Raw genomic sequence first — 24,011 nt, 5'->3', positions numbered from 1 at the left:
TAATTTAGCTTCAGTTTGAAAGACAGCAGAATCAGTTATTCAAATGTAAGAACCAACGCACTTCCCAAGCCACATATCAATGACTTGAAGATTATCTACTGTTTTCGCTTGTCTATAGTCTTCTTCACGAGTGTGAATGACCATAAGTATCTGCAAATGACCAAGTGGCAGTCTATCTAGTACAGTTTGATGTTTTATGTTTTAAATCATTGGTAGTGCCTGCTTACCCTGAGCTAGAAGTGACTGTAGCCCTTTTTATTCATTTTTCTTTAGAAGCATGAGCACTTTCTTAGCATCTAAATAAGATTGTGGCTGTTGAAGTGAGAGCATGTCACGTAGGCAGCATGGTCGGGGCGCTACAGTGGTGTGGGGAATAAACGGGGTCAGTGGTAGGACAAATATTAGTTAGAACCATGCAACGTACTGACAGATAATGATGTTTTCTGGCAGAAAACAACACTCAAGATTATTTAGCCATTGCCCAGATTTTAGAAAGTGGAGAAACTAGGACTCAGAAATGTCAAGTGGCTTGCCCAGCATTCTACATGGTGGCCTGCCAGGTGGTTGGTGTGGCACCGCCTTCATTCTACTCTGTCTGGACAGGGTAGGGTGCTTCTGGCACTTGAAGACAGTCATGCTGACCGTTTCCCAGAAGATCTGGGTAGTGAAGGCCTCTTTCCTTCCAGATCAGGAATTATGACAGAAAAAATGGTGGAAGAGCTTTCTCAGAATCCCTTTTACTACCTCCTTTCAACAAGGATAGAAGCAGCAACATCCAGTGGCAGCGACAAGTCCTGTGCTATCATTTAACATAATTCCTGCCTGAAGAGGGCAGGGGGAAGAAACCCCTTGCCGAATTGCTCCTTGTCTCTCCCAGTTTGTCTTCTTTCTGCCCCAATCCTTCTTTCATCCATTTTCCATTGCAATGAAATGATGGATGTCAAAGTACTTTATGGATTTTACAAAGTACTAATTCTGTAGCATCTTTCCTAGAGACTCAGGCATGAAAACCAGTCAGTCGATATGAAGTTGATTTTATTGATGGAGCCTCAGAGCATTGGATAATTATAAACAAAGAAGAATGTATAAGAATGTTCACCCTTTCTTCACTGTTGGTTTTGAATGGAGAGCCAGTTCTTTTAAAGGTTATTGATGAAGATTCCATAGAATGTATTCATTAAACATTTATTGAGTACCTACTGTGTGACACCTAGTAGGCTAGGAGGGAAAGATACAGATAAGACACAAGAAACTTGTACAAATGGGAAAGATACAAATAGTTATTACATATCATAGAGATCCTGGGTATTATGGCAACAAAGAAAGTTGGGGATTTAAATAATACTGGGATCAGGAATGAAGGACAGCTTCCTGGAGATGTTGAGATAAGCTACATTTTAAATGAATAATGGAAATGAGCGATTCAGAGCAGGAGTAGAGAAGATGTTTTAGGTAGAAGGAATAGCTGCATCGAAGCACAAGGTAGAAAAGCACATTGCTGATAGAGAAACAAGTAGAGTAGTGGAGGGCGCACATGGAGAAGGGTGAGCTATGTGATGTGAGGGATAAGCGTGGACTAGGTCCTGAAGCTCTGCTGAACAGAAGAATCTGGAAATTATCTTGACTGCAGTAAGAAAGCTGGAAGGAGTTTAAGCATAAGAACTTTTCTTCCAATTACATTTCTTAAAATTGCTTGCCTTCATACTTTAAAAACTTTTTTATTGTAGTAAAATATATGACATAAAATTTGCCTTTTTAACCATTTAAGTGTACAATTCAGTGGCATTAGTCATACTTAATGTTGCATAACCGTCATCATCTCATTCTGAAACTCGGTGTAATAATTCTCCATACCCACTCCCCCCAGCCCCTGGTAACCTCTGGCCTACTTTCTAGTTCTCTGAATTTGCCTATTCGAGACATTTAATGTAAGTGGAATTATACAGTATTTGTCCTTTTGTGACTGGCTTATTTCACTTAGCCTAATGTTTTCACGTTTCATCTGTTGTAGCATGTATCAGAACTTCATTCTTTTTAATGGTTGAATGACATTCCACTGTTTGTTTTATATCATGTTTAGTCTCTCCATTCACCTGCTGGTGGACATTTGGGTTGTTTCCACCTTTTGGCCATTGTGAATAGTGCTGCTGTGGACAGTGGTGTGCAAGTGTCTGAGTCCCTGCTTTCGATTCTTTGGGGTGGTATACACCTAGGAGTAGAACTCTGGGTCAGATGGTAACTCTGTGCTTAGTTTTTGAGGAACCACCAAACTCTTTTCCACAGTGGCTATTACCATTTTACATTCCCACCAGCAGTGTGCAAGGGGATATATTCTGGGGGTACACAGGCCTAAACACAATAAAGGGAGAAGGGGAATCTGACCCAAAATGTGAGAAGACCTGGCCATAAAGTGGGAGTAGTAGCTCGGAAACCAAAGGAAGAAAGTTTCAGAAAGAAGGTAGCAAAAGTGGCAAATCTGGAGAATGTTTTATTCCAATTTTATTTGTCTGTGGTTGATCCAGGGAGCAGGCCCACATTTCATTCAAAATGCAATACAAGCAGTTTCCAGGGAAAGCTTGCACTGTTTCAATGATAATGTGATATTCATTATGCCATTATAAAATTTTTGGTTAAGCCATCAGGTATTTTAAAAAGAATAACTTTATTTCTATTACAATTACATTCTTAATATTGGCATGGGACAATTTTTAACTAGGGCACCAATTATTGTCAGTTAACATAGTTTTTGTTACCCTGGCAGGGATGATGTGCTTGTTAGCTCATCTAACAAGCTCATGTTAGGAGAACAGCTCATGGAGACAGTAAAAATCATTTCAGGTCATTAGGAGCTCAGGATAGCATTGATAACTAAAGACTTAATAGGAATTAAGTTGATTGGACTTAATCTCACATTTATTCCTCTCAAGGATTATAGAAAAGCTGTTTCATGTAGTTGGATAGGTTTTTTGTAGAATGGAAGATGGTGAAAAGTAAAAATGAAGTCCTTCAGGTGTGTCGAACTGTTGAGATGGTCCATGGTGGGTTGAAAAGGTCACATATGGAAACTGTTAGCCAAAGCCAAAGGTGATGTCGAGAAAATGGATTCATGAATATTAGGTTTTTCTCATGTTAGTTGTGAGAAGTAGTGATGATCAGCTACCTGTTACCTTTCTTTACTATCTGTTTGGATAACATTTTGGCTTATGTAGCTTTAAATTTTTCTTAGAGTAGCTGTTTATTAAAAACTGTTATTTTCTTTCAGCACTGGAGAAAAGCTGATTCATGTTGTAAACAAATCTGAATTACTGATGAGAAACGTCTGATTATTAGGAAACCACTTTCATAAACTTTTTGTCAATTGTTTCAATATCAACAAAATTTTTTTTTTATATCTGGTAACATGGCCGGATCTCAGCTTTGCTTTTTCTCCATTAATTGTGTTTTATTGATATAATTCTACCAAACACTGACACGATTAGAAGTGGCAGTAACAGTATACAGAATTAAGAGCCAGAGTCCTGATAATTTAACAAGCAGAAATTAGCCTTTTGGGTAAATAGGTCTTTCCTTAATAAAATCCCAATGGCTATTTCTCCTTCCTCTGAGTTTTCTAAATTCCACCATTATCATTCGTTGTTCTCACCTCCCTCTGAACCCTAGCTCTGAGAGGGAGCACCCCTTCTTCTGCTGTGCATTCCTAGAATCAGGCATCTCTGTCTGTTGCTACTATCTATTCTGATGGGTGATATTGGTAGAAAGAAGAGGTGACCATTCTAGCAAGAAGGTAACTATAACATTCTTTCAATCATAGAATTTTAATCTAAAAAATTGCTCACGAAATGCCAAAGTATGAGCAGATAACTAAGTTTTATGCAGACATACATGTAATCTGCATTCCATCCAGTTTACCCAAAAGTACATATTTTGTTCCAGGAGTGGCATTGCCCAGAGCGAATGGTTGGGGAACGGGGGGAAGGAGGCTCGCTCCCTCTGTCTCCATCAGTGCTTCTCCCCACTTCTATGTAGAAAAATTACATTTTCCTTTGTGTAATTTAAACTGACTATAAAGGCAGGTCTCCTACTTGCCTTCTTTCCCATCAGGTTGTCTCCCCTAATTTCTTCTTATATAGAAATTATGGAGTTGTCATGACCCGAGTGTTGGAGGGGAAACAGACAAATGTTTACAGTTAAATGTGAAAAGTTAAATAGCCTGATTCTGAGAACCTAAGATACACATCCCCCTACATGTTATCTGTGAAAAATGTCTTACCAGTGGCACTTTCCTGTTAAATTGGCAGCATTTTCCTCTCCTTATAATGCATTAAATAATAGTGCATCTTACAATTGATGGTGGCTTAGACTTGATGAAATATAGTAGTGGCATAAAAGGTCAGAGGTGGCTCTGAGAGGGAAGTGATTAATTGTGCAGTAGTCAAAGAAAGCTTCCCAGAAGAATAATACCTGAGCTGGGTTTTGAAGGAGTAGGATTTTTCCAAGAATATAGAAGGGGAGGACTTTCTAAGCCTAGTAAAGAGCAAGACAGAGGGGATATGAGATGACGTGGCATGTTTGAGGACTAGCAAGTTGTTTGGCGTTGCTGCTGTGTAACATTTGGAGCTGTAGGGAAAAGACATGGGGAGGCGAAACTGGAGGCGACGGGACGAGCCAGGGGATGGAGAAATTTGGGGTGTTATTAGAGAGTTTGGCCATTCCTCTTGGGCAGTGGAAATGCATTTTGGCAGTTTTATGCAATGGGATTAGATGTTTTGACTTATTATAGAGCAATAATTCTGGAAGTAGTGGGTAGGATACACTAGAAGGGGAAGACACTAGAAGAAGGAACATGAGTTTAAAAGGCTTTTTGGGTTAGTACAACGAGCTATCATGAGGGACAGGGTGGGTGGAGAAAAGGCATATTTAAGAAATATTTTAAAAACTGGAATCTACAGGAGTTTGTGGTTATTTGGTGCTTCATGATGAAGAAAAGTCTAGAATGAGTCTAGTGGCTTCACCAACCAAGATAAACCCTATAGAAAGAAGAGTAAATCAGGGCTAGTGGAGGAAGGAGAATTAAAATGGGGTAAATTGCAGAGAATGCATTCAGTTTAGGATTTCTTGAGTTTTAGGATATTTGGGAATCAGTAAGGTGCATAATTCTAGTTCCAAAAGTCAGGAACTGGGTAAAGTATAGGGATTTAATGGTAAGTAAGTAGCTTATGCGTAGTTGTGAGGCCTTTTGAGGGAATGAGATCTCTTAGGGTGAAGCTATAGGGTGAGGAAAGAGTGGTGCCAAATAGGAAATCTTGGGAGACACCAGTGTTTAAGGATAGAGGAAGAGCAGAGTAAAGAGACTAAGGGGACTGAGCCAAGCAGGAGAGGTCGCAGGAGCCAGGGAAGAAAGGAATGTCAGCAGTGTCAAATCCAAGGGATTGCACAAGGTAAGGATGACCCTTGCTAGACAGTTTCAGTGGAGCGGGGATTGTGGAAGGTTCACTTTTAATAGATGGAGAAGTGCCTGGGAGATGAGAGAGTGCGTGGAGACTGCGCACTTTCAGGAAGCTGTCCTAGCAGACGGTAGCAAGGAGGCAAGCCTGGAACTAGGGAAGGGAGGGAAGAGAGGAGCACATTTGTAGACCCATGAGAAGGAGCTATGAGAGAATGAGGTTAAGACGCTGGTAGTTTAAGCAAATACCACAGAGGCGTGAGCTTTGAATAGAAGGCCCCCATCTCTTCTCTAAGGCTGGAGGAAGCAAGAATACCGCCCACTGGCGCTCGGACAGACGCCTGAGTTCGTGAGGGTTTCAGGAAATAAGGGAGGGTAAGGAGGGACCAAGGGCGGTGGGTGCCGTGAAAGCACCCTGAGCTTTACAAGCGCTCTGCCTGTCCCCAGCAGCTCCTTCCCGGTCCCTGGTCCCTGGTCCCTGGCAGCACCTGCAGGCCGCGGGTGGGAAGGCAGCGCGGGCCTCCCTCCGCGCCGCTCCGGCAGTGCCTCGGTCACGGCGGGCTGCTGAGAGTGAAATGGTAAAGGAGCTTCTTTTTCCTTCTTAGAGAAGCTCACAGCCAAACCGAAAAGCGGAGGAGAGATAAAATGAATAACCTGATTGAAGAGCTGTCTGCAATGATCCCCCAGTGCAAGCCCATGGCCCGGAAGCTGGACAAACTGACCGTTTTAAGAATGGCCGTTCAGCACTTGAAGTCTTTAAAGGGTGAGTTTGACGATGGCCTGCCACCTGGCTGTGTGACATCCTCCCTGTCGTCGAGGTTTTTGATTGGCTTGGCTTGTTGTCATTGGTATTGAGATGCTATACAAAGGTGTCTTTCAGCTTTAGGGGCATTGATGTGATGCTGGTTCATATTCTGTATGCGGAGGGAATGCTGATTTGGATGTCAGGAAACTTGGTTCAACTGAAAGGTTTATCTTAAGCTTACTGTGTGTGAATTTGAGAAGTCTTTACGTTTCTACTTGTTTTCCCATGTATAATATGAAGATAGTAATGCCTGCCATGTAAAACTCTCAGTATTTTAGAAGTTCTGAAATGTAGGGTTAATTATTATAATTTTAAGTTATTGGCAGATTTTCATTCTTAGAAAATCTCCTCAAATTCAGCCAGTTTCCATTAAAACTTCATTCAGATTTATAAGTAGTAGTACCTTAAAACGCATCACACCTTACTCTTCTAAGGGATTCTCACATGTATTAGACATTGGATGAAGGTGGTCCATAGCTCTTGCTCCTTGGGTATGCATGGTCATTTCTGACCTGAGCAGTTCCCCAACTTGAGCTTGAATTTTAACTCAAAGTGTGTGTGTGTGTGTGTGTGTGTGTGTGTGTGTGTGTGTGTGTGTGTGTGCGCGCGTGTAGTCAAAATCACATCTGGTTTGGGAGTAACCCCAGTCCAACGTGGGAGGCAGTATGGTGGAAATAGAATTGAGTTTTAGATACGGGAATGTTAATGACATAAATTGATATTAAGAAGACCTGGCAGAGGAGTGAGCTGCCGGCCACAGAGGAGACTCTGAAAACTCAGAATTGTAAAGATCTAAAAGATTATAGTAAAATTATGAGCCCCCAAAAAGTATAAAAAAAGAATAAGCAAAGGATGACCAAGGGTCTTATTTAGATCTCTGTCCTCCTACATTGCATGCCAGGAAAGGAAGAATCTGTGTCAGGGAAAAGGAAGTTAGATGGTCAGAATAGAGGGACTCGGCCAAGTCGAGCTAAAGCGGCTTCGACGAGAGCAGTGTTAACCTGGACTGCCAGTGCAGATTGGAGCCCAGACTAAGAGGATCTTTTTTCGTAAGGAACAAAAACATGCTGGCAAATCCGTTCGCATTAAAAGAGGTAGGGGAGGGGGAAGCATATACAAATTAGGAAGTAAAATCACAGACAGCTATTAAAGGCCCGTTTAATAGTAACTTCTGCAAGTTGTAAAAATAGATACTTTAAATCATCTTCCTTAGATCTCCACATATGGTAGAAAAATGGCATGTGCTCTCCAACCTGCTGACTCCGTGTGGATCTGGAGAGGAGGCAGTGGGGGAAAGGAAGCGCATCCCTTGATCCCTTCAGCACCCAGCAGAGCAGCTCAAGTTTCCAATACTGCCTGGCAGGCTTCCTGTGGGGAGCGTGATTGGTGGTCTTATTTTCATAAGTCTATTGTGAAATGAGATAAATACCATTCTCTTTTACTTACTACTAGGTCTTGCGTCAGTTGCATGCAGTATTGCCCTTAAATCTTTTAGCAGTGAACATTGGCAGGCTCAACTGAGGTCACTTGGTTGCAAAGCTAAAATTACCCAATAATTTTCACATTTGCAATGTCCTGAGAGAGGAAGACCTAAGGGAGAAGCCATGAGTCAATCAGCTAATTCAACCAGCATGGACTGAACCATCTACAAGGCTCCTGTTCTATGCTGGGGATATAAAATTGAATGAGGCAAGATCTCTGCACTCAAGGGGTTCACAGCTGGTTGAGGGAGATGGACCCAGGAAGAGATCAGTAAAACCTCTGGGATACATGTTACAGTGGAGATATGAGTGAGAGGAGAGTAGGGAGGAGACACTGTCTACACCCAGAGAGAATTTCTTGGAACAGGGCATAGATTTTGCCATTGGCCTTTCTGAGCCAAAGTGAAGATGTCAAGTGCTCATCACACGTCCTGAGCAGACCCTGTAGTGAGTGCTGCCACCAGTGAGAGGACTTAAAGCAGTTGTCTGCATTCCAGTGCACTTGACAGAGTGTACCCCCAACTCACCCCGAGACGTCGGATCATCAGAGGGCTGCGTGTGGTGAAATGATTTTTGTGTTTTTTTGCCTTTACTACACTCTGCAGCAGTGCTTCTCAAACTATCTGGGTGAAGGGCAAGAGTTCCCCACCCCTATCCCTTGTAAAAATATAATACAGTTGGTTACTGGAAAAATTTTCATGGGTGGGATGCCACTTGGTTACATTTCTATAATAGTGTCTTAATGCTTATTAATTTCTGTACTCCTCTCATGACAGTTGACTGATGGCATTGGTCTGCAGACCACAGCTGGAGTAGCCCTGCTTGCAGCACGTGCTTTTGGAGAACCTGTGCGCGTTCTGTGTATATGCTCGTAATACCCGGGACAGTAGTGCGTGCCTGTGGGTCCTGGGTTCAAATCCTGGCTCCCTGACTTAATAGCTATGTGACTTAACATTCTGATACTCAACTTCCATATCTGTAAAATAGGCATAATGCATTGGCCTAATAGGGTTGTTGTTAAGGGTAAAGAACAATGCATATAAAAGGTGAGCACAGTGTTTGCTAATGATGGAGGTGGTGGTAAGAGGAGAAATAGTTGTCATTCTGATCATTATTATCAATGTAATGATTATTATTATAATGATCATTATTGTCATTGATTTTTTTTTTTAACCTGATGAGCACTGTAACAAAAGTGGCTTGTTTCCTTGTTTTTGCCATCAGAAGTCAGTCGGATTTGTTACCCATCCGCCCGTGGCGGGCGTACAGCATGTCAGAGCGTGCAGTTACTGGCTCGCCTCCCCTGGCTCCAGCTCTGCGCTTACTGCCCTCTTTTCTCCTTAGTGTGTCCTCACTCACTCCCCTAGTCGGGGCCCATCCTGCCTGGTTTACACTCTCAGCGTTTCCCTGGCATGCTTCTCCCAACCTTGCTTCGGACCAGACCTGGAAATGTCACTGCCTTGCTCAGGTTGACACTGCTGTACCCTGGCATAGCACGCAGTCTGAGTCTTTTAGCCCTTTCTCAGTGCTTGCTGCTGTGTAGCAGTAACAACAAGAAATCATTTAGGGAATTCTTTGAGGCCTATCTAGAAGGTAGATTCCAAAAGAGATTTTCTTTTGCTTATGCCAGACTCTTAGAGGTGCTACCAGTCTGAAAAAACTTTACCAAATTATACCATGAGGTGTGATTTTTTATTTTCTGGCTTCGTTTTTACCCCCACCACTTAGGTAATTGGTGGGTTTGGGCTGTAAACCTGTCCAAGAGTCAATTTGTGGTTAAAATTTCTCTTGCAAAAGCAACTTTCCTTGCAGTCCTCAGGAGGAGGGGTTGAAGTTAAGGAGGCTGGGAAGTATAAAGGAGGGAAAATTGATTTACCTCTGAATCACTCTTGCCCAGAGTTATCTGAGAATAGTGCACCTTAGCTTGGTGGACTGTCTCATGCACCCCCTTCTGGCCATGTGTCAAAGTTGGTGGATGCCCTCAAGGCATCCTGTTGGGGTTTTTTTGTTTGTTTGTTTTTTTAAAATATGTTTTTATTTATTTTATTTTTAAATATGTCTTTATTGATTTCAGAGAGAGAGGAAGGGAGAGAGAGAGAGAAAAAGAAAGAGAGAGACAGAGAGAGAGAGAGAAATATCAATGATGAGAGAGTCGTCATTGATTAGCTGCCTCCTGCACTCCCTCACTGGGGATCAATCCCGCAACCCAGGCATGTGCCCTGACCTGGAACTGAACCATGATCTCCTGGATCATAGGTTGACGCTCAACTGCTGAGTCATAGGTTGACGCTCAACTGCTAAGTCATGCCAGCTGGACAGAATATGTTTTTATTGATTTCAGAGAGAAGAAGGGAGGGAGAGAGAGAAACATTGATTGGCTGCCTCCTGCATGCCCCCTACTAGGGATTGAGCCCACAACCCTGGCATGTACCCTGACTGGAAAATGAACCAGCAACCTCCTGGTGCCTGGGACCGTGCTCAACCAACTGAGCCACAGTGGCTGGGCAAGCCATCCTGGTTTTGACCTGATAATAACTTATCTGCTCTTCAGTTGCTTTAGAGACTTTCATTTTATTGCAGTAAGCTCTGTGCTAAGGGTGTAAAATGAATTGTTTTATTTATATTGTCTATATTTCTGTGTATTATCAGAAATCTCCATGTGATCTGTAAGGGGTTGCATGCAAAATCCTATGAATCCATGCAATTTATGTAGAATTCCAAAATCTCATTCAAGGAATTCATATGATCAGTTTTCATAAGCTATTATAAAAAATAACTAGATTTTTAAATATTGTTATGTATTATAATGTTATAGATGCTATATTGTATTGATTGTTTTTAATATACAGCTCTTACTATCTGCACAGTTGAATCTATAAAGGAATAAGTAGTTCTAAGAATTTACAATCTAAAAGCAGGAATTTTTTACCCCAAATAGCCACAGCAATCTTGAGAAAGAACAAAGTTGGAGGGATCACAATACCAGATATCAAGTTATACTACAAAGCCACCGTAATCAAAACAGCCTGGTATTGGCACAAGAACAGACATGTAGATCAGTGGAACAGAACAGAGAACCCAGAAATCGACGCAAGCCATTATGGTCAGTTAATATTTGACAGAGGAGGCAAGAACATACAATGGAGTAAAGACAGTCTCTTCAATAAATGGTGTTGGGAAAATTGGGCAGGTACATGCAAAAAAATGAAACTAGACCACCAATTTACACCATGCACAGAAGTAAATTCAAAATGGATAAAAGACTTAAATGTAAGACGTGAAACCATAAAAATCCTAGAGGAAAACATAGGCGGCAAAATCTCAGACATCTCTCGTAGCAACATGTTTGCCGATACATTTCCTAGGGCAAGAGAAACAAAAGAGAAAATAAACAAATGGGACTGCATCAAAATACAAAGCTTCTGCACAGCAAAAGAAACCATCAACAAAACGAAAAGGGAGCCCACTGTATGGGAGAACATATTTGCCAACAACACATCTGATAAAAGGTTAATATCCAAAATATATAAGGAACTCATACAACTTAACAAAAGGAAGACAAACAATCCAATTAAAAAATGGGCAAAGGACCTGAATAGACACTTCTCCAAAGAGGACATACAGATGGCTAAGGGATATGAAAAAATGCTCAAGGTCACTAATCATCAGAGAGATGCAAGTTAAAACCACAATGAGGTATCACCTCACACCTGTCAGAATGGCTCCATCAACAAAGCAGCAAACGACACGTGCTGGCGAGGCTGTGGAGAAAGGGGAGCCCTAGTGCACTGCTGGTGGGAATGCAGACTGGGGCAGCCACTGTGGTAAGCAGTGTGGAGTTTCCTCAAAAAATTAAAAATGGATCTGCCTTTTGACCCAGTGATCCCACTCCTAGGAATATATCCTAAGGAACCCAAAACACTAATCACAAAGAACTTAGTCCCCCCCCCCCCCCATGTTCATAGCAGCACAATTTACAATAGCCAGGATCTGGAAACAGCCCAAGTGCCCATCAGTAGATGAGTGGATAAAAAAGCTGTGGCAATAAATAAATAAATAAGCAAGCTGTGGCACATTCACACCATGAAATACTATGCAGCTGTAAAGAAGAAGAATCTTTTATCCTTTGGTACAGCATGGAGGGAACTAAAAAGTTTTATGCTAAGTGAAATAAGCCAGTCAGAGAAAGACAAGTACCACATGATCACACTTATATGTGGAATATAATAAACAAAATAAACTGATGAACAAAATGGATCCAGAGACATAGAAGCATGGAACAGACTGAGGGATCTCAGAGGGAAGGTGGGGAGGAGGGAGTGGGTGGCGAGAGATTAATCAAGGAATCTATATGTTTGTAAGCATAACCCATGGACACAGACACTGGTCTGGGGAAGGCCTGGGGGTGGGATGGATGCAGGGTAGAGGGGATCAGTGGGGGTAAAAGGGGACATCTGTAATATTTTCAACAATAAAGATAAAGAAACTTAAGAAAGAAAGAAAATAAACATATGTTGACAGTAAAAAAATAAAAATAAAAGCAGGAATTTTTAGTCTAGTAATAACAAAGAAAGAAAAGGAATACAGAAGAGGTCTTAGAATGTGCTAAAAGGGAAAATACCATCACCATCCTCACCAGTGACAGCATTGCTAATGTTTATTGAGCACCTACTACATTTCCAACCCTACTCTTATTTTCAGTAACTTTTTGACTTGTTTATTTTTAGGTATGACAAATTCTTTTGCAGGAGATATTTATCGACCTTCGTTTATTCAGGATAATGAGCTCAGACAGTTAATCCTTAAGGTGAGTAAAGAAATATATTTGTATAAGTTGTATTTGCCCTTTCATTTTTAGTTAAATGGGAGGCAGATTTTCTTCAGTTTGCTTTCTGTTATAAACAAACATACAGGACTCTATAGTACACTGAATTTCCTTTAAAATAAAGTTTAACTTACGCAAGTAACCATATCTTATTAGTTTGGGCTAAGGAAAGTAGAGAGGGAAGCTAGGCACACTCTAAAATATGAGTAAGGCTTGTCTTTAATGCTAAGCTCCTTCGTCTAACACACTCAGCTCCCATATGGTAGGATCTATTCCTCACTATTACCTCCTTCAGAGCCATCTGTCTTATATCGTGTTCTTTCAGGATCCTGTTCTCTGCCCATTAGCCACTCACTGCTTACTTAATGAGTTTTTAGGCAATGCTTTGGCATGGGTTTTCAGGTTTACCCGTCTAGAGGTTTATTTGACATGGAAAATATGACCATGCCATTGGCTCATCCTGCCCCCAGGAGGTAAGAAGTATCTTGATCTTATGCTATGACTACTGGGCTTTAAGCCATAGTATGATTACACAGAAGATTTTTCATATATTTTTTTTATCCGTTTTTCTTTTAACTTTTCTCCTTTTAGAAGCCCTTTTATTTGAACAGCTGAATTTAAGTATAATATTCCTAACAGGAATATAAAGGATTTTTTTCAGATAACAAAAATATTTTTAAAGACAGTGAAATGTACTATATGCTTTGGAAGCTTTCTTGCCAAAAAATATTTGGCAAGAAAGCTTTCAAAATTTTTATTTTTTTAACTGTAACTTAATATAACCCTGGTTCTGCCCCTGTAGAACATGTTTGCCTAATTCACCCCATGCTTGTTTCCAGTTGGTGAACATCAGTTTAAGAAATGTCATGTGGGAGCGCCAGACTCATCCTATGTGTCTATAAGTATCTATTTCCATACAGATTGCTTCACAGGATTTACAGAGGGTGTAGCTGATATATTAGAATTCTTAAAACTTAAGTTTTGATTTATAAGCTTATCATTATTAAAGTATAAAAAGGTATAGAGTAAAATATTTTCACCCCTTCCTGATCCCCAGTCTGCACATCTTTCCATCTCCACACATGCACAGCAGTCGCTTTATTGATATTTTGATATCTTTACAGAGTTTTTGTGTGCAGTAGTGTGGAATTTGGTATAGGTAATGTTTATATTACAGAATATTTCAACTCACTATTCCCTGGCTGAACTTTCCATGTGAAAAACATTAATTCAGACAGGGGCCCGATTTGATGTTCTTTACAAATTTGTTTATATACATCTGAAAATTTCTTAAAATTAATTTTACTACATCTATGACAACTCTGTTTTATTTATACAATAATTTCCTCAGATACTAAATGCGTGTGTGTGAAAAAGACAGATGATATTTTAAAAATTTACTTTTATATTTTTATATCCTAGACTGCAGAAGGCTTCCTGTTTGTGGTTGGATGTGAAAGAGGAAAAATTCTCTTTGTTTCTAAGTCAGTCTCCAAAATACTTAATTATGATCAGGTATGCAAAACAGGATATTATTCACACACTGTTTAGTTTTTTTGAACAAGCAGATTCAAAGCTCTCTCTCTGAGCCTTTTCCATTGGGCTGTGGGAGTAGGTTTGCTAAGTTAGAACTCCAGGAAAGATGGAAAAATGGGTGGAGTACGGATTGCCATTTCTAACAAGAGTGTTCATATCCTGACCTTCAGCAACTTATTTCATTTCCCTGAATCTCAGCTTCCTCTTATGTAAAAAGTGGAAATGATGATTATATATTTCTCTCAGGATGTAAAGATTAAATAAACTGTCATATTTGAGAGCATCTAAAAAATATTAGTCGCCCTTCTCTGTTTCCTCCAAGAGCGAGATTATTTATTACTAAGTTATATGCATCGCACAACCGCTTTTGATCTAAGTTTTGGCGACAAACTCTGAAATTCATCTTTTATGTACTAGCTGTGTAACTGCTTTACGTCATCACTGAAAACCATTTAATTTAAACTAGTTACCCAAAAACTACAGCACTGAAAATAATCCAACAGCATGAATAAACTAGCAGCTGTGGTCTCCTTTTAGAAATCTCATAGCCCAAAGATTTCATCTTAAATAACTCCCATTAATTTCAGCCTGTCTTTCCCCCTAACTTGGAAATTTTAAGAGCGAAGGCGCCCATAGATAATGAGCTACATAACAAAGAAAGATACTGTGAGCCTGCGTTCAGAAGGAAGGACCAAATGATCATGCAGTTGCTTATAGCTGTGGCATAAAAGCAGGGCAATTCCTGACCATTCTGTCTTCTGGTTGGAAATAGAGAACATCACACACACTAAGATGATCAACAATTCAAGGTAGCACTGAAGTTCCAAATAGGGACATGGAGTCCAGTCCCAGTGAGCACTGACTTTGCATTTCAGAGACCATTCATGAGACTCATTGACTGCTCAGGAGGACTTTGGGATCCCCATAGCACAGGGTCTAGTCCACTTTTCAGATTCAGAAACCTGTTGCTCTAAAGCAGAGTTCTCGGTGTAGATTTATATTACCCAGTCACACAATAGACTGATGTATAAATCAAATTGCCAGCTTTAAAAAAAAAAAAAAATCTTTTATTGATTTCAGAGAGAGGAAGGGAGAGAGAGAGAGAGAAACGTCAGTGATGAGAGAGTCATTGATCGGCTGCCTCCAGCGGGCCCCCCACTGGGGATCGAGTTAGAAACCCAGGCATGTGCCCTGACCAGGAATCGAACCCAGATCTCCTGGATCCTAGGTCGATGCTCAACCACTGAGCCACGCCTGGCCGGGCAGATTGCTAGCTTTTTTAAAGATGAGGTATCTAACTGCCAAGCAATTCAGGCTGCTTGTACTATCTGGCCCATTTGTTCTACCTTCTATAGGAATATCTACTTGGGAAGGAAAGGAGATCAGAAGAGGGGTGGTCACGGTGGCTCAGGGAGGACTTCTCATACAAAGTAGAATGTCTGCTGTGCTTTAAGATGTGCAGAGAAGGTGAGGAAGAGATTTTAGATTGAGGGAGGGAATCTAGGGAATCTGGAAATCAAAGGTAATTGGCTGGATTGGCCAGGGAATTGAGTTTGCAGAGACAGAATAATGAATTCCAGGTGATGAGACCATGGGGCAAAAGCACAGACCTAGGAATGCTCTGCATACTGGGAGTAGTGGAATGAAGTGGGAGGCGTCCCAGGTTGGATTTTGTTTTTCGATAGTATGGTAATTTTTTTTAACAGTATGGTAAATCTCTAAGTTGCACCATAAAATCACAGCTATTCTGTGACTTCCATAAGATACTATAATATACTCACTTTACTTTTACCAAGGATAAAGTTTAAAGTAAATCATAATATGATTTAGAAGTACCATATATGAATTGGGGGGTGTTACTAAGAGTAATAAGAGTAAACAGAATATTAGTGGTTAGGTGTTTGTATGTACCCAGTCGTGGTTCTGTGTGCGTGTGTATTTTTTTTCTATCTACAAGCATGACCCTACTTTTAACACTAAGTTAATGTCACACAGTGCAGTAGATGTATATTTGAGATGAACTAAAAGTAGCTTTAACAAAAGAAAGTATTATGTCTGTTTGAGGAAATGTAGAAAAATTATGCTACTGATTTGAAATGAACGTCTACTTTGTAAATAGGCTAGTTTGACTGGACAGAGCTTATTTGACTTCTTGCATCCAAAGGATGTTGCCAAAGTAAAGGAACAACTGTCTTCTTCTGATATTTCGCCAAGAGAGAAGCTAATAGATGCCAAAAGTAAGTGCTCATCTCAGCTTGCTTACCATTTCATGTAAATATAATTATTACTTAAAAGTACAGATATACAGTATTTTTGAAGTTAGCTAATTATGGTTTTATCAAAAGGAGAATTATGTAGTAAACTTCATAACCAACCTCAGAGTTTAAAAAACCAGTATAAGTATATAGAGAATGCCTGTATTCATACACACATAGAAATAAATACTGTATTCATAGGAAGATGCTTTGAAGAAAGTGTGATTGCTTCACTTTCGCTATTTTTCATATGCTAATAAAATCTTAAGAAAGTTTCTTTTGAGATAAAAAATTGCTGGGTTTTTAAAAAATATATGTTTTTATTGATTTCAGAGAGGAAGGGAGAGGGCGAGAGAGAGATAGAAACATCAATGATGAGAGAGTCATTGGTTGGCTGCCTCCCGCATGCCCCCTGCTGGGGATCGAGCCTGACACCCAGCATGTGCCCTCACCGGGAATTGAACCGTGACCTCCTGGTTCATAGGTTGATGTTCAACCACCGAGCCACACTGGCCAGGCTGAACTTTAATTATTCAGCTATATGCTGAGAGATAATTATTCTCTCATGGGTTAGGTCTATTCAGTATGAAACACCTTGTATAATTTTGCTTGGTAGTTGTCAGTATTCTTTATTTTCTCGGAAAATATTTACCTTCTCTGAAAATACTTAGTACCAAGTAATGATTTATAATATAAAAATAATGATGCTTTATGCCATTGAGTACTATTATAATTGAGGGTTTTTTTCTTTTTTCTTTAATTTTTATTTCATTTAAATTACCCTTATGCTCCACCCCTTGGGGGAAAAAATAAAAATAAGTTGAAAGTTTGTAAGTTATCAAAAATATGATTGCTTGACAAGTACATTTTTTTTGGTATGTTTCACTTCTTGGCTTACAATGATATTATTTTAAATAACCATTTCTCTTTTTTAATTTATTTTTAAAAATGTAATAGATGATCAGAAAAACGTTAGGAGATAAATTTCAAAATTATTTGAAAATACTCTTTTCTACCTATTCTCTTGCCTCTTCCTCCTATGCAAGCTGGTTTGCAAGTTCACAGTAATTTCCGTACTGCGAGGACTCGTGTGTGCTCCGGCTCCAGACGATCCTTTTTCTGTCGGATAAAGAGTTGTAAAATCTCTGTCAAAGAAGAGCCCGAGTGCTTGCCCAACCCAAAAAAGAAAGGTACCATTGTGACGTGTCAAGTGATTTAAGGCATGGAAATAAAATTAATGTCCTAAATATTTTATGTAAAAATGAGGTATATGGTTAAGGCAAATATTCAACGCCAAAAGCACCTAAGGAAATATCTTTCAAATTTATCAAGTAATTTTCTTTATTGCCCAAGATTTTAATGGTGCTGTTGAAATTTCAGTTTGGGGCTATCAAGTGGGAAGAGATGGAAGTAAAACTTTGGTTATGAAATTCTGTTACTACTTAGCAATAGTGCACCTAAACTTAGGACAGTGCAGAGCAGAGGTAAGTACCATTATTGCCATCACTTCAGGGTTCCTGCCCCGTCTTCCGCAGGTTAATCTTATACTAATCTTACATTGGACCTGGCCGTATAATATGGAAATACTCTCCAAGGGCAGGAATATTCCTTCTGTGTGGATGGTCCAAGGAGTCATACTCCATGTAGACCCCATGTGGCACGTTTTACCCTTAGATTTATTTTTAAAATTTTAAAAAAATATATCTTTTTTTAAAATACATCTCTGATTTCAGAGAGAGGAAAGGAGAGGGAGAGAGAGAGAGAAACATCAGTGATGAGAGAGTCATTGATCAGCTGCCTCCTGCACGCCCCTGACTGGGGATCGAGCCCGCAGCCCGGGCATGTGCCCTGACCGGGAATCGGACCCCCATCGCCTGGATCCCAGGTCGACGCTCAGCTGCTGAGCCACGCCCGGCCGGGCTCCCCTTAGATTTAAAGATTGCCGGGGTGGCTTGTCCCTGCTCCTGGAAGAGCGCAGTTCCCGCATGGCCGTATTCAGCGCTAGTGTTCTGGCCGTCTGTGCCTTGGTGCATGGCTAGTGCCCCGTGCAACCATTTTACTCCTGTAAAACCTGGTTCCATCCTCTACTCCCCGTCTTACCTTCTTGCTCTTTGCTCCCTAAACCTCGCAGCCTCACAGGGTTGATCTCAGCCTCTCTGTTCTTTTTGAGAACCTTTGCTTTAGACTCTTCTCTCCAGTAGCAGAGTATCTGGGAGCACAAGAGAAGAAAAGAGCAGGGAAGGGGAGCGGAGGACAGGACGCGCTGGGCGGCAGTGCCCAGGACTGCGCCCAAGTTCTCTTGGTGGAGAACTTCTCATTTTCTCACAGCTTCTGCAGTAATCTCATTCCTAAAACATTCCCTATATATTGGCTATAGGTAAGGAAAAGTGGTAGCAGTAAGCTTGAGATTATTACCTGACAGTAGCCTCTAATTAAATAGAGTTTGGTCAGTCAGCAGTTATTTAGTCCCTACTATGTGCCGGGCACCATACCAAGTGCAAAGGATACACTGGAAACAGGCAGACAGGTCATTGCTCTAGTGGGCCTCATAGGGGTGGGAGGCAGCCATTGGACAAGTAAATTAATAAATATTTTAGGTAGTAGAAAGTACAGTGCAGTCAAAATGGGATGGTGAGGACAGGGACTGGGAAGAAATAGTTTCTTTAGAATATTCAGAGAATATCTCTCATCTGACATTTGATCTGAGATAGTGAGAAAGAGTCAGCTGCACAAAAATGGGAAGAAATTCCACCATAATGAAAGTCGATTCTGAGTTGAGAAGTACCCAGTATGGAAGAGAAGGTTGAACCTGCCAAGCCTTTGGCTCCAGTACCTACCCAGATGGCCCTAGAGGTTTATTAGACTCGGATCTCCAAAACAGACCACCACCAGCAGCACCAGGCCATCCTGCTGGAAGGAATGGAGAATGCAAGCCTGTGGGAAGATCTAGGACCATTAAAGCACAGGGAACATCTTTCCAGGAAACCTTCCCTGATACCCTCCCTTTCTGGTTGGCTTGAGTCCCAGGTACCCACATTTGGTAATTTGTTGATAAACCTGAGCATCTGTCATATTTGCTGCCCTTTCCACACTTTAGTAGACCCCCTAACCTGATAGTAAGGAAGAATGTTTTGTGTTGTGTTAGGTCTGGTTGGAGCCAAGTGACCATTGCCCTCACTGAAGTAGATTATATTCACTGTATTGAAATTATATTTTTATATTTGCCTCTCACACTAGAATGAGGTATTTGTTTCTCTTTCCATGGTTCCTGGCACATAGTAGACATTCAGACATTTACTGATGGCATAACTGACCATCCTCCTTTTCTTTGTTCCCGATTGATGGACCACATAATTTATCTCAGAACCAAAAGAACAATTAAGAATCCAGTGAATTAATCTACATTATAATGTTTTTGTTTCACCCAAGAAGTTTTTAACAAATGCTATGGACTGAATTGTGTCTCCTAAAATTAATGTTGAACCTCTAACTCCCAATGATGGTATTTGGAGATGGGACCTTTGGGAGATAATTAGGTTTAGGTGAAGTCATGAGAGTGGGGCCCTCGTGATGTGATTAGTGCCCTTATAAGAAAGTGTGCCAGAGAGTTTACACTCTGAGCATAAAGCTGGTTGGTAGCTGTCTACAAACCAGGATAAGAGCCCTCACCAGAACTCAATTATGCTGCCATCTTGATCTCAGAATTCCAGCCTCTAAAATTGTGAGGAAATAAATATCTGTTGTTTAAGCCACCCCGTCTGTGATAGTTTGTTATGGGAGCCATGGCTAAGACAGCAAACAACTTGGATAATTTTCTGTATCATAATTCTCAAAAGTAAATCTGAAAAGGCTCTGTAGTGGGAACCAAAGGAATCTGGGACTTACTGAAAATAAATGTGTGTCTATTAAATGGACATTTTCCAGTTTGGCTTGAAATATGGAGCTACAAGTCACAAATCAGTGGTAGGACTCTACCTTGCGTGGCTCTTTCTTCTTTGTGTCACCTTAGATTTTTCATTTCATTTTTTGTGAAATTCTAGGACAGCACATGAATATATGCATCTCGGAGGATTTTTCTTAGATATGGGAGCCCAAGTCAGTCACTGATGATAATCTTGGAAGTTTAATACTTTCCATGTGTGGTCTTTTAACCCTTTGCAAAGATATAAAAAGGAAAGTCACAGGTCCTATAGGCAACTGCATGGTTCTGTTATAGTATTCTGAAGCAGTCTTGTAAATATTGAATCTTAAGCAGAAACACATGTGTATAGTCATAGGTTAAAAAAATCTAAACATCATTCCTGAAGAATGTAATAATCAAACTTTGGTTCTTCCATGTGGTTTCTAAAAGGATTTCTTTATTATTAGAACTTTGAGATTTATAGGAGAGGCAGAGAAAAATTTTTTCCTTTGAAATAAATATTGACCATCTTACTGGAAAAATAGAGATATTTTAAGAATATCTGGCAAATGGTCAATTAAAGCTGATTCATAGCTGAATTCTATGATGAGCTAAAGGAACTGACATACTAAGTCCCTCCAATGTTGCAGGTTCTCATCTAAGCTCTGCCTCACAACTGCCATGCTAGTGGTCAGGTTTTAGGACAGAATAGAAAAGAAACGGCCTGGGCTCTGAGTTCACTAGGGTTTAGATGTCAGGTTTGCTGCTTAACAACTGTGCAACCTTAGGCAAGCTCCTCTTAATATATGGAAAATGGGATTATGGACTGAATTGTTTCCCCATAATCCGTATGTTGAAGCCTTCGCTCCCAATGTGACTGTACTTGGAGATAAGCCTTTAAAGAGGTAATTAAGGTTAAATAAGGTCATAAGAATGGTGTTTCATAAGAAGAGGGAGAGACACCTGGCACGCACACACGCAGAGAAGAGGCCATGTGAGGACATAATGAGAAATCTTCTGTCTGCAAATCAAGGAGAGGCCTCAGGAGAAACCAAACTGCCAACACCCTGATCCTGGACTTCTAGCCTCCAGAACTGTGAGAAAATTAAATTTCTCTTGGTTAAGTGACCCATCCTGTTTCATTTTGTTATGGTAGTCCCAGCAGACTGATAAAATAGGTATAATATATAGCTCATGGGAGTATGGTTAGGATTACATGTGGCAAATGCAGCGCTTGTCTCCTAGTAAGCACTCGGAAATGAAAGCCATTATTTGTGACTCGAAAAAAAGAAGGAACATAAAGAGAGAGAAAAAAAAAAAGAGTAATTATTTAACATCTATATGCCAAGTCCTAATTTAATCAGCAGAACAGTATGGTGCAACCCCTCCCCCCCATCTTACAGATGAGGAACCTGAAGCCTAAAAAGGTTATATAATTTGTCTAAAGTCATAGAAAGTGGCAGACTCAGAAATCTAGCATTAACATCTGTATTCTTTCCACTCTGCCATGTCACCTACTAGAGTAGCTTCTTAGATTGACAAAGCTTATTAATGAAAGAGATCCATTCTAGATGATTTCTGCAGTGGAGACACAGCAGGGGTTGGCTTCCCACACACAGGTTCACTCCCACATCAAGCTGGGCCACACAGACGTCTGCAATGAGAGTCAAGTGGCTTCTCAAAAAAGGACCTTTTCATCTGCTCGAGCACTTGAACCACGTATTCACTTGACACTCCAGAGCTGTGGGCCAAAGGCATGAGGCCTCTTTGGCCTAAGGAATGGTAAGGGCATATGTTAGTAATCAGTTCGGCCCTTCCTTGCAGTGCCTGGTGTTTGAGAACTGCCTGCAGACAGACATGTAGACAGATGCCTGGACCAGGATAAGGTAACTGCACAGTGGAATCCTGGTATGCCACATGGATGACTTCCCGCTCATGAAATCATTTTGCATTGTGCTTTAACCAGGGAGAATGTCAAGTGAAATACACATTTTGCATATAGTTGCTACTAAGTCATTCTTTCCAATAGTGATTAGCCAGTGTAATTGACTGTTTTAAGACTATTCAGTTAATAATGAAAGTTGATAAAGGTATTTTTCTTCCCTTTTACTATGACATGTTACATTAATTTTTTTGTTATTTTTAGGACTATTTTTAGAGCAGTTTTAGGTTTGCAACAAAATTGAGAGGGAGGTAGAGAGATTTCCCATATATTCTTGGCCCCCACACATGCATAGCTTTCCCCCTTACCAACATCTTGCACCAGAATGGTATATTTTTTACCAAGGATGAAACCTACATTGACATATCATAATCACCCAAAGTCCATAGTTTACCTTAGGGTTCACTCTCGCTATTGTACATTTTATGGGCTTAGACAAATATATAATGACATATCTCCATCATTATAATATCATACAAAGTACCTTCATTTATCTTCATAAAAATTCTCTGTGCTCCGCTCATTTATCTCTCTCCACCACCATCCCTGGCAAACACTAGTCTTTTGTCTCCATAGTTTTGTCTTAGTTACATTTAAATATTAAAAAAGGAGAGCATAAAGCAGCCTTTTTAATGCTAACTGAAACTGAGTTTAAGATTTATGGAAAAGCAATTTCCAAAATTAGCCAGGAGTCACAACAACATGGGTTTGAACTGCGTGTACATGCAGATTTTTTTCAGTAAATACAGTAAATGTATTTTCTCATGATTTTCTTTAGTTTTCTTACAGGTGTGCAGTATATAACACATATAATGTACAGAATATGTGTTAATTGACTTGTCATTGGTAAGGCTTCTGGTCAACAATAGGCTATTAGTAAAGTTTTGGGGGAGTCAGAAGTATACATAGATTTTCGACTGCTGGGGGATCAGTGTCTCTAACCCCCCACCCCCACCACATTGTTCAAGGGTCAGCTATACTATGCTCTCTGATTTTGTGTACATTTGAGGTTTTCTATAATAAAAGTTTTTAAAAATAAGCAAGATTGACACTAAAAACATAATTTTTACCCTGATTCTAAAAGTAATGTCATAGATTCAGACTTTCAAAAAGCTTCTAAGATAGGGATAAGATTTCTCATGTATCTCAACTTGTGAAATCAAAGCCTGATGAAGGATGGGTGACTGCTTCCAAACCTCTTAGATATTTCTTAAGTTTATCTCGGTGAGATTATCAGTAATACAGTAACGCACCCAGACTCCTTTGGCCTCTTGTGCAGGTGTGGCAGACCTGTCAGTGCCACATGACACATCCTCTCAGCACCTACCCCTTCAAGGGCATACCGTGTGGTTCCCACTGCCTGACAGCTGTGATTCTCTGCTGGACCTCTTTCTCTGGCCTTTGGAGACAGCCTGCTTACCTGGGTTGGTTATAGTGACATTAAACAGGATGAGGAATACGTGATAAACTTGGTTTGGGGTTGGAAGAGAGAAGGACTTGTGATTTAAGGTGTGTGTGGACCATGGAGGGGGTCATATGTGCTGGGTGTTGAGCGCACAGCCCTATGCACAGCTTACGGGAGTCAAACTCCGTTGCCTGCTTTATCTCCATTTCCCCGTCGCAGACTGCGCTTCAGCCACATCTGACTGCTACTGTCTCGACTCTCAATTTGCAGTGGCTGTTCCCTCTCCCTGGAATACCTTTCTGTACCCCTCCCCCTCCACTATCCAGGCAGCTCCTGTGTGGACACCTGTGACAGGGCGCTCACTGTCATCCAGTAGCAGGGCATCAGTGGCTCGGAAAGGGAGCTCTGCAGCCAGCCT

The 24,011-nt window shown here is 40.6% G+C and overlaps 1 protein-coding gene across 3 annotated transcripts in view; it reads left to right on the top strand.

The window, feature by feature from the left end:
- BMAL2 (basic helix-loop-helix ARNT like 2) overlaps positions 1 to 24,011 on the top strand; it is a 52,949-nt gene that overhangs the window by 18,200 nt on the left and 10,738 nt on the right. For all 3 annotated transcript variants that reach the window (XM_081128128.1, XM_081128129.1, XM_081128127.1), the window contains exons 3-7: positions 6,049 to 6,206; positions 12,457 to 12,536; positions 13,977 to 14,069; positions 16,210 to 16,327; positions 17,392 to 17,535. In XM_081128128.1, the coding sequence (XP_080984254.1) occupies positions 6,049 to 6,206; positions 12,457 to 12,536; positions 13,977 to 14,069; positions 16,210 to 16,327; positions 17,392 to 17,535 (593 nt within the window). The remainder of the gene's footprint in view (positions 1 to 6,048; positions 6,207 to 12,456; positions 12,537 to 13,976; positions 14,070 to 16,209; positions 16,328 to 17,391; positions 17,536 to 24,011) is intronic.

The sequence above is a fragment of the Miniopterus schreibersii genome (assembly GCF_964146895.1).
Source record: "Miniopterus schreibersii genome assembly, chromosome: 2".
Classification (NCBI taxonomy): Eukaryota; Metazoa; Chordata; class Mammalia; order Chiroptera; family Miniopteridae; genus Miniopterus; species Miniopterus schreibersii.
Note: the sequence above shows the minus strand (reverse complement) of the source record. Positions and strands in the feature narration are given on the sequence as shown.